Source organism: Eretmochelys imbricata, chromosome 24, assembly GCF_965152235.1.
Source record: "Eretmochelys imbricata isolate rEreImb1 chromosome 24, rEreImb1.hap1, whole genome shotgun sequence".
NCBI lineage: Eukaryota > Metazoa > Chordata > Testudines > Cheloniidae > Eretmochelys > Eretmochelys imbricata.
Genome location: NC_135595.1, coordinates 169,810 through 178,974, shown reverse-complemented (window position 1 = coordinate 178,974; position 9,165 = coordinate 169,810). Strand labels below are relative to the sequence as shown.

Here is a 9,165-nt window from a genome sequence, read left to right as displayed (position 1 = left end):
AACAATGGGATACTCAGTACAACTGTTCCTTTCCCACACCATCCCAGTGCTCAGCCCCTTCAACTGACCTTACAGCTGGAATGGCTGCAGGTCCTCCTCTTGCTCTTCTTTAATTTGGGGTCACTGCTCCCTTCATGGCAGGAGCACAAACATTCCTTCACCCCATCCACCCACTCCATCTCCTGGAAATAAACACACCAGCTGACATGGACTTTCCTGATCCACACAGAGCACTGCACAGATAACACATGCACACCAAACAGAAGCAGATCACAGGCTGGCCAGACCACAAAAAGAGCCAGAGCAGGGCCAGTCTGACAAACCCCAGGGAGAACTAAAGCAAGTAAATTGCCAACAGAGATCAAAGCAGGTGAAGTTTGGGCAGAAGCATTTTAATCCCTTTCATCCTGTTGTCTAACACTTTAGAGACTGGGACCATTTCTACACAGACACATTTGTCGTCCTAGACACGTATTTGCCTGGAGCATGGAAGAGGCCACATGCTGTGGGCTATTCAGATATCCCAGTCCCACCTTGTCATTGTTCTGGCCTCCAATCTCTTTCCTCTTTTTATTTTTCGAGGCTGTGTGCATCTTGGGGGTTTCCTCCTCCTCTTCTACATCTGGTAACGACACCTCTTCAAACCCATCAAACTAAAAGAAGCACAGAGGCTGTGTTACCAGCACAGCAAAGTGAGCTGTCAGTAGACTGAGCTTTCATACTCTCTCCTACAAAGAGAAAAGGAGTACTTGTGGCACCTTAGAGACTAACAAATTTATTTGAGCATGCTCTAAGGTGCCACAAGTACTCCTTTTCTTTTTGCAGATACAGACTAACACAGCTGCTACTCTGAAACCTCTCCTACAAAGGGCTTTCTTTGCATGAAGCCCCATTTCAGGACAGCGTGACAAGTTTACAATCTTGTCAAAAGTAACAAGTGCTGAAAGAATTTGAAATTTCCACCCCAACCATTCCCAGCCACCCACAATCCCAGATCTTTATCCCATTTCTTCCTTTCTGGGTCTGTAGCCTCCCTATTAAGCCTCTCAATCTGAGGGATCCAAGCCTCCCTACTTCTCTCTCCTAGTTTAGAGAAAGGGTCTCCACCTCATACTCTTTCTCCTCTGTCCAGTTGATCTCCTCAAAGTCTCCCATGCGGCTGGCTGATGGACGTAAATGATCAAAGAAGATGGAGAATTCATCCTGCAGGTGATCATGTCCTTTCAGCAGCTGCCACATCTGGGTCTTCAACTGTGGGAGAAAACTCTGGAGTAAGATAATGGTGGAACATGGCAACGACTTCAAGGTCTGTGCAACAAACAAGACCCTTTGCTAGAAACAAACACAAAAGCTCAGGCTCAGTGTTACCACTTGTACTATAGTTCATTTTTGGATCAGAGTACTTCCAGGAATCATCCTGCCACTGAAGAATCTCCCCAGAAATTCTAGGCAGAGGTTACTTGAGACAAACTAAAGCATCAACCTGCAAGGTGATAAAAGCAAGGTGGGAAAGAGAAGATACATAGGGGCCAATTAGCTGTACAATCTTATGGAGGTAATGATAGATCAGTTCTCTCTGATCTTACTCCAGCTGGGGGTATCTCTCAAGGCTGCAATCTGAAAGTCAGAGGGGAAAGCACGATGGGGTATCTACTTCTGCATTCTCAGGGCTGGCTGAGGGGGAGGGGAATACATAGAAGTTTGGTTACCTCTGCAATGTCCTGCGGGAGGCAGTCTGCGCAGCTTTGCAGCACTTTGATTATCTTTTGATGGTGGGTGGGATTTTCAGCAAAGCAGATTTCCAGCTGCCTGAGGAACTTCCGGCTTTTGTCAAATGCTTGCTGCTCTTCAAACTGACCAGAGAACAAGGAGGGCCTTTTCACTCCAGACACACCAATCTATATTTACAAGCATTTCTAATCCGCTTTGAGAAGCTAAGCAAAGTATATATGCTCCAGCCAAGAGTTTTATAACTCACTTAGGACTGCGGACTGCAGGGCTCAAACAGAAAACTGCAGTGATTTGAAATTGGTTTCAAATCTCTAAAGGCTTAAGAGATGCAGAGGAGAAGTTAAACTAGGCCATTTGTTTTCAGTAAACAGTTCAGATTTTTAAATCTACAGATATACCAAGTTACGGAAGGCTGTAGCTGTGCATCATGCTGCAGCATTCCTCAGCACTGTGGAAGATTTTATGGAAAAGTTAATTAAATAATTAGCACCTCCATCCAATTTATCCCTGGCTCTATACTTAATTCTTCCTCCATTCCTGCAAGGCTCACTACATTTGTCTTCTCAAACTCTCCTGTTTGCTTCTTCCCTTTTACTTACCAATCCACACTCCAGAGCTTGCTCAGGCAAAAGAAAGGCAGCAAAGTCTGTGAGCAGCTGCGGCCACTCCTGCAGCAGGGTCTGGAGAGTGGAATACAGATCCACAGCAGTTGGCTTGTGGGTGCTGGTCTCAAATTCATAGATAACACGAAGGAAGTCTTCATATTTCCCAGGCACATTCCGCAAAGCTTCGCGCACCTGCAAAGCACATCAGACAGTTATGAGACTTTCTCCCTGCTTATGAAAACTCAGGAGGAAAGAAAAGTTAATTCAATAGCTTCTTCAATACTCAGCACTTATACATTACTTCACATTTTCAAATTGCTGTACCAACAAACAAATTATTCTCTAGATTCAGGAGCATGGAATGATCACAAGAGACAGAACTAATCCCAAGTGGGTTACAAATTTTGGAAACACATCAGATCTGGATGGATTCTTCAGCTAAGTGGCTCAGGTGTTAATTCTGTTACAGAGGAAACATTTATCAGGAAATGATAACCGGAAATGCCAGAAATTTGATTATTTTTATTTTAATAGACATACAAGACTCACATTCTGTCTGAGGACAAAGCTCTAACGTCAGCCTATTCGTTCTTACCCTGTTCAGATAGGCCTGTGCAAATGCCAAATCCTTCTGTTCCCGGAGAGGGTCTCTCGCCAGAATCTCTTCATCATAAAGCAGCAGCAACTTGGAGGTGTCTTTGCTGGCACGAGTCCGTCCCCTCTTATTCCTGGCTCTGTGGGCGTTCCTGTTTTTCCCAGGCACTTTGGCATTCTCATCTGAAAGCACAGTCCCCATGCAAATTCCTCATTCCAGGGAAATGCAAAACCCATTGAGGTTGGTGCTGTGGACCATGCTGACTGCCAGGAAAGGGTTCCCTTCCTTTTATTCATCATTAGGCCCTGACCCCCAGGCATACTCCTGTCCTGCCAGAGCAAGGAGTGTGTTTGTGGATCATATAAGCTCCCCTTTATTTTGTGGGAGACCGCAGAAAATGAATGTAAAGAGAGAAGTGAACTTTGTATTATACATTTTACTGAGTATCCTCATCCCATTGAGTCAGCAGAACCGATTTCTTCTCTAGAGTGTGGAAACACTTGCCTCATTTTCATGGTCACTGAATCCCTTCCAAACTTACAGCTCAAACACACCCAGTTAGCAGAGACCATGAGATAAAGACCAGTCCAAGGCTTTGATGGGGAGACTGAATGAACAGAGTAAATCTGATCCATGTTACCAATATGCCTCACATTCTCATATTTTGGAGAGTTGGGGCACAGCAGAGCTCGTATCACAAGGGATGAAGAGTAGGAAAGATGCTTCAGTGGTGAGGGCACTAGCCTAGGATTTAGGAAAGACAGATTCAGTTTCCTGTGTGATCTTGGACAAGTCACTTAACCTCTCTGTGGCTCATTCCCCATCTGTAAAAGGGGAATAAGAACACTTCCATACTTCACAGGAGTGTCATGAGGATAACTACATTAAAGATTGTGAAGCACTGAGATCCTCTGATGAAAAGCTCTATATAAAATCTAGGTATTATTTATTATTATTATTCATGAGGGTCTAGGTCTCTGCCTCTTCCTGGGCCTGCTTCACAATCTGGGAACGCGCAGTCTGCTTTTGGAAAACAAATAAAAAAAAGCCAGAAGATCACAGATCTGCTGGATTTAGGATTATTTTCAGCATCACTAGCTTTATCTTCCTCCCCATTCCTAAACCCTGTGTTTCTGAGTCCTGCTTACTGACTTCACTTACACGTGGATTTTTTTAGTCTTGTTAGCAGGTTCTGCTGTGATCCTAACATATCTGGATTCTATTCTGAATCACACAGAACAAGCAGCTCCATTCTGACTTCAGAATCTTTATTATCAGTGATGTCTGATGAAGAAAGAATCCCAATGGTTTTTCAGTTCCCAGGTTGAGCCACCGGAAAACTCATCTTATGACCTGTACATTCAAACAATAACACATATAAAGGCCAGAAAGAGACCTTGGAACCCCACAATCTCATTTACACGGTCACTTTTCAGAGTATAACTGCACGGCAAGTGGATGGATAGGAAGGGACTGCAGAAGGGCCCAGGCATTGCGAGGGAACTGTTTTTATAGACTCTTGTTTTTCAAAGCCTCTTTTCCAAAATCAAGACAACACTGTTAAACCATGAGGAAATTACACACTTGTTGTTTTGCTGCAGCAAACCAGTTCTGTCTTCCCCATCCCCTCCGTGACAGTCTGTACCCCTATGTTCACCCCTTTTACAAGACTATGATAAATTTTGTACAAAGTATACCTGGTGAGGTACCGTTTGAAAACTCAAATTGCTGATCATTATTGTCCTGGTAAAATACATGTGGTAACATTGTATGTAAAGTTATAAAAATCTACTCTGTGACATTACTAATACATGTTCCAAGTTTAGAAAAGCAGCCACAAACCAGTTCCTCAGAGACAAAAGGCAAACTGATGCCTCAGCCAGGTGTCAACAAAATCAAATGGATCATCACCTGGTTAAGTGTTGACAACTTAGCTACTTTGTCACTAGATTTAGTGACTTCCTAGTGAAGAAATAAGGGTCAAAGTAACCAGTGACAAATCTAGCAACTTTCACAGCTGATTACAGTGACATTCAGAGAAAAAAAGTCACCAACATACATGGTCAAAAAATCATTCACAAAGAGCTCAATAATGTTAATAAAATCCATTCCATGCTCTTACTACATTCTGTTGCATACCAAGTCAATCTCATTATGTCTCAATTGAGCATGTCCTCAGAAGGAATCACATTCCAGGGCTTCGATCACTAAAATCTGCAGGCAAGGAAAAGAAGTTGGTGGAGGCTAATTAAATACTTTAGTAAAGCCAGGTGCACTTTGGAGAGAGCAGCACATTAGCCAGGGCTTGTTTTTACCGAAATATGTTTTCTCACTGCTCCATAGTAGGATAAAAGGTGTAGCTAGCTTGATTTCGGCTCCTCTTTACTCCTTCCCCTGGGTTGGCCTAGGGTTAGCTGCCCAGCTGTTACATTTGATCCCACTACGGAGCAGCAAGAAAGAACACAACTGGATAAAAACAAACCCTGGCTAATGTGCTGCTCTCTCCAAAGTGCACCTGGCTTTAGCAAAGTATTTAATTAGCCTGCAGATTATAGTGATCTCAGCCCAAGAAGCCTTGGAATGAGATTCCTTCTGAGGACATGCTCAATTGAGACGTAATGAGATTGACTTGATATGCAACTGAATGTCGTAAGAAGAGCATAAAATGGGTTTTATTAACACTACTGAGCTGCTTGTGAATGATTCTGTAACTATACTCACCTGGGCACGTGCACACACACACACACACACACACTATATATAGAGAGAGAGAGAGAGAGAGATATTGTGACAAAGTTCCTCCTCTGCCTTGGTGGGTCCTGTGCTTATTGGCAGCTTTTCTCGCCTCAGAGGTTCACGGCAGCCCCCAGTTTGGCCACTTTCGTGGCTCAAATCTGCCGTTCACTCAGTTAGCCTCAACACTGGCCAGCATGGGGAAAGGAAGAAGAACAATCCCCACGGTCTCTGCTGATCCACCTAGTGGATCGGGGAACAGGCCAGCGACCTTCCCCTCTGGTGGAACCCACAGTCCAGTTCAACTCCTCCGGTATCAAGTAGGGAGTTGGGGGGATGGAGGGAACCCAGGCCTGCCCTCTACTCCAGGTTCCAGCCCAGGGCCCTGTGGATTGCAGTGTCTACAGTGGCTCTTGTAACAACTGTGTGACAGCTACAACTCCCTAGGCTACTTCCCCATGGCCTCCTCCCAACGCCATCGTTATTCTCACCACAGGACCTCCCTCCTAATGTCTGATAATGCTTGTACGTCTCACTCTCCCAGTAGTATGCCCTCTCACTCTCAGCTTCTTGCGCCTCTTGCTCCCAGCTCCTCACACGCACCACAAACTGAAGTGAGCTCCTTTTCAAACCCAGGTGCCCTGATTAGCCTGCCTTAATGGATTCTAGCAGCTTCTTATAGAATCATAGAATATCAGGGTTGGAAGGGACCTCAGGAGGTCATCTAGTCCAACCCCCTGCTCAAAAGCAGGACCCATCCCCAATTAAATCATCCCAGCCAGGGTTTTGTCAAGCCTGACCTTAAAAACTTCTAAGGAAGGAGATTCCACCACCTCCCTAGGCAAAGCATTCCAGTGTTTCACCACCCTCCTAGTGAAAAAGTTTTTCCTAATAGCCAACCTAAACCTCCCCCACTGCAACTTGAGACCATTACTCCTTGTCCTGTCCTCTTCCACCACTGAGAATAGTCTAGAACCATCCTCTCTGGAACTACCTCTCAGGTAGTTGAAAGCAGCTATCAAATCCCCCCTCATTCTTCTCTTCTGCAGACTAAACAATCCCAGTTCCCTCAGCCTCTCCTCATAAATCATGTGTTCCAGACCCCTAATCATTTTTGTTGCCCTTCGCTGGACTCTCTCCGATTTTCCACATCCTTCTTGTAATGTGGGGCCCAAAACTGGACACAGTACTCCAGATGAGGCCTCACCAATGTCGAATAGAGGGGGACGATCATGTCCCTCGATCTGCTCGCTATGCCCCTACTTATAATCCCAAAATGCCATTGGACTTCTTGGCAACAAGGGCACACTGCTGACTCATATCCATCTTCTCGTCCACTGTCACCCCTAGGTCCTTTTCCGCAGAACTGTTGCCTAGCCATTCGGTCCCTAGTCTGTAGCTGTGCATTGGGTTCTTCCGTCCTAAGTGCAGGACCCTGCACTTATCCTTATTGAACCTCATCAGATTTCTTTTGGCCCAATCCTCCAATTTGTCTAGGTTCCTCTGTATCCTATCCCTGCCCTCCAGTGTATCTACCACTCCTCCCAGTTTAGTATCATCCGCAAATTTGCTGAGAGTGCAATCCACACCATTCTCCAGATCATTTATGAAGATATTGAACAAAACCAGCCCCAGGACCGACCCCTGGGGCACTCCACTTGACACCGGCTGCCAACTAGACATGGAGCCATTGATCACTACCCGTTGATTGGCTGCAGGTGTTCTAATCAGCCTGTCTGCCTTAATTGTTTCCTTAAAAGTTCCTGACTGTTCTGGAACCTTCCCTGTTACCTTACCCAGGGAAAAGGGATCTACTTAACCTGGGGCTGATATATCTGCCTTCTATCACTCTCCTGTAGCCATCTTGCCCAACCCTGTCACAATGTACACACACACACACACTGACGGTTCCAATCACCACTGACTTTGTCTCCTGAACCCCAGATGGAGATGATTGTCAAAGAAAAGAAAAAAGCATAAGAATGGGGAACAGATCCCACAAGTTATTCCTCCCTTTCTTTCTACCCATGGCAGCCACAACATCTGAGGAACAAAAACAGCTTTGGACTGAGGGAAGGATGCTGTCTGAAAGAAATTCAGCCAGTAAAACTGTTGAAGCATGTGGTGAGAGAGACTTTTGCTTCAAATTCACTTAGCTTGTTAAGATAGGTGTTAGTTACATTTTACTTTTATTTTCTTATAGCCAATTCTGACTTTTTATGCCTCATTCTGTAGTATTACAAGTAAAGATAGTTATTTTAAGTTAATAAACTTGTTTATTGTTTTATCTAAACCAGTGTCCTTGAACTGAAGTATCTGGGAAACTCCATTTAAGATAAGAGGATTTGTGCATATCATTTTCTATTAATAAAATGACAGACTTTATATGAGCTTGTGTTGTCTAGTAGAGGGCTGTGCAGTACAAGATGCACAATTCTGGGGGAAAGTCTGACTAGGCATTTGCTTGGTGTTGCTCCACAACTCTAACTCAAGAGTGGCTGGCCATAGCACTCATACAATATAGCTAGGAGTAATTTACATGCTGGAGGCTGTGTATGAACAGACTAGGAATGGTTACTCTCACAGTGAAGCAGTGTAAAAGACACCTCAGGCTGGAGAATTGAGGGGACACAGCTATTCAACAGTCCAGACTGTACCCTGAGTAATGTCACACCTCCATATAGAGGACAATTAACTCACCTGGTGGCATTCTGTTGGTTTCCACCTCTGGGGCAACCTTTGTAAAAGTGAAGGCAGATTTGGGTTCCTCTGCTGCATCTTCAGCTATCTCATCTGTCATTTCATCTTCTTTTTGCAAACTCTCCATTCCGTCTCCTTCTCCCTCCTCCTCCTCTTCCTCTTCCGGCTCTGAGTTCTCTTCCTGGGAATTCTCTTCCTCAGAATCTCCCTCCTGGCTCAGACGCCTCTCCGTTGCAAGCCAAGTCAGTTTTTCCATTGTCTCCTTTAGATCAAAACACCCCAAAATCTCTAGCCCTTGTATGCAATTCAACTACTACCTCATTTAATTGTAATCTTAACTACTAACCCCAGGTATCAACTTAGTTCTTGCCCACTAATTATTAACATATTTAACAGTGAAAAGAAAAGGAGTACTTGTGGCACCTTAGAGACTAACCGATTTATTTGAGCATAAGCTTTCGTGAGCTACAGCTCACTTCATCGGATGCATAAAGTGGAAAATAGAGAGGATGTTTTTATACACACAGACCATGAAAAAATGGGTGTTTATCACTACAAAAGGTTTTCTCTCCCCCCACCCCACTCTCCTGCTGGTACTAGCTTATCTAAAGTGATCACTCTCCTTACAGTGTGTATGATAATCAAAGTGGGCCATTTCTAGCACAAATCCAGGGTTTAACAAGAACGTCTGAGGAACGGGGGGGGGCGGGGCGGAGATTTGATCTCTCTACGTAAAAGAATAAATAGACACAAATCAGAAAATCAGATGTCAAGAACTATCACATTCATAAAGCAGTCGGA

At 44.4% G+C, this 9,165-nt stretch overlaps 1 protein-coding gene across 7 annotated transcripts in view; it reads right to left on the bottom strand.

The window, feature by feature from the left end:
• LOC144279802 (GON-4-like protein) overlaps positions 1 to 9,165 on the bottom strand; it is a 74,748-nt gene that overhangs the window by 10,052 nt on the left and 55,531 nt on the right. For 4 of the 7 annotated variants that reach the window (XM_077841460.1, XM_077841464.1, XM_077841462.1 and 1 more), the window contains 7 exons: positions 8,365 to 8,626; positions 2,932 to 3,113; positions 2,331 to 2,528; positions 1,710 to 1,853; positions 1,108 to 1,251; positions 534 to 653; positions 69 to 182 (listed from right to left, as the gene is read on the bottom strand). In XM_077841460.1, the coding sequence (XP_077697586.1) occupies positions 69 to 182; positions 534 to 653; positions 1,108 to 1,251; positions 1,710 to 1,853; positions 2,331 to 2,528; positions 2,932 to 3,113; positions 8,365 to 8,626 (1,164 nt within the window). Of the gene's footprint in view, positions 1 to 68; positions 183 to 533; positions 672 to 1,107; positions 1,252 to 1,709; positions 1,854 to 2,330; positions 2,529 to 2,931; positions 3,114 to 8,364; positions 8,627 to 9,165 lie in introns of those variants that run through there. The other 3 variants (XM_077841463.1, XM_077841465.1, XM_077841467.1) reach the window with 2 other exon arrangements.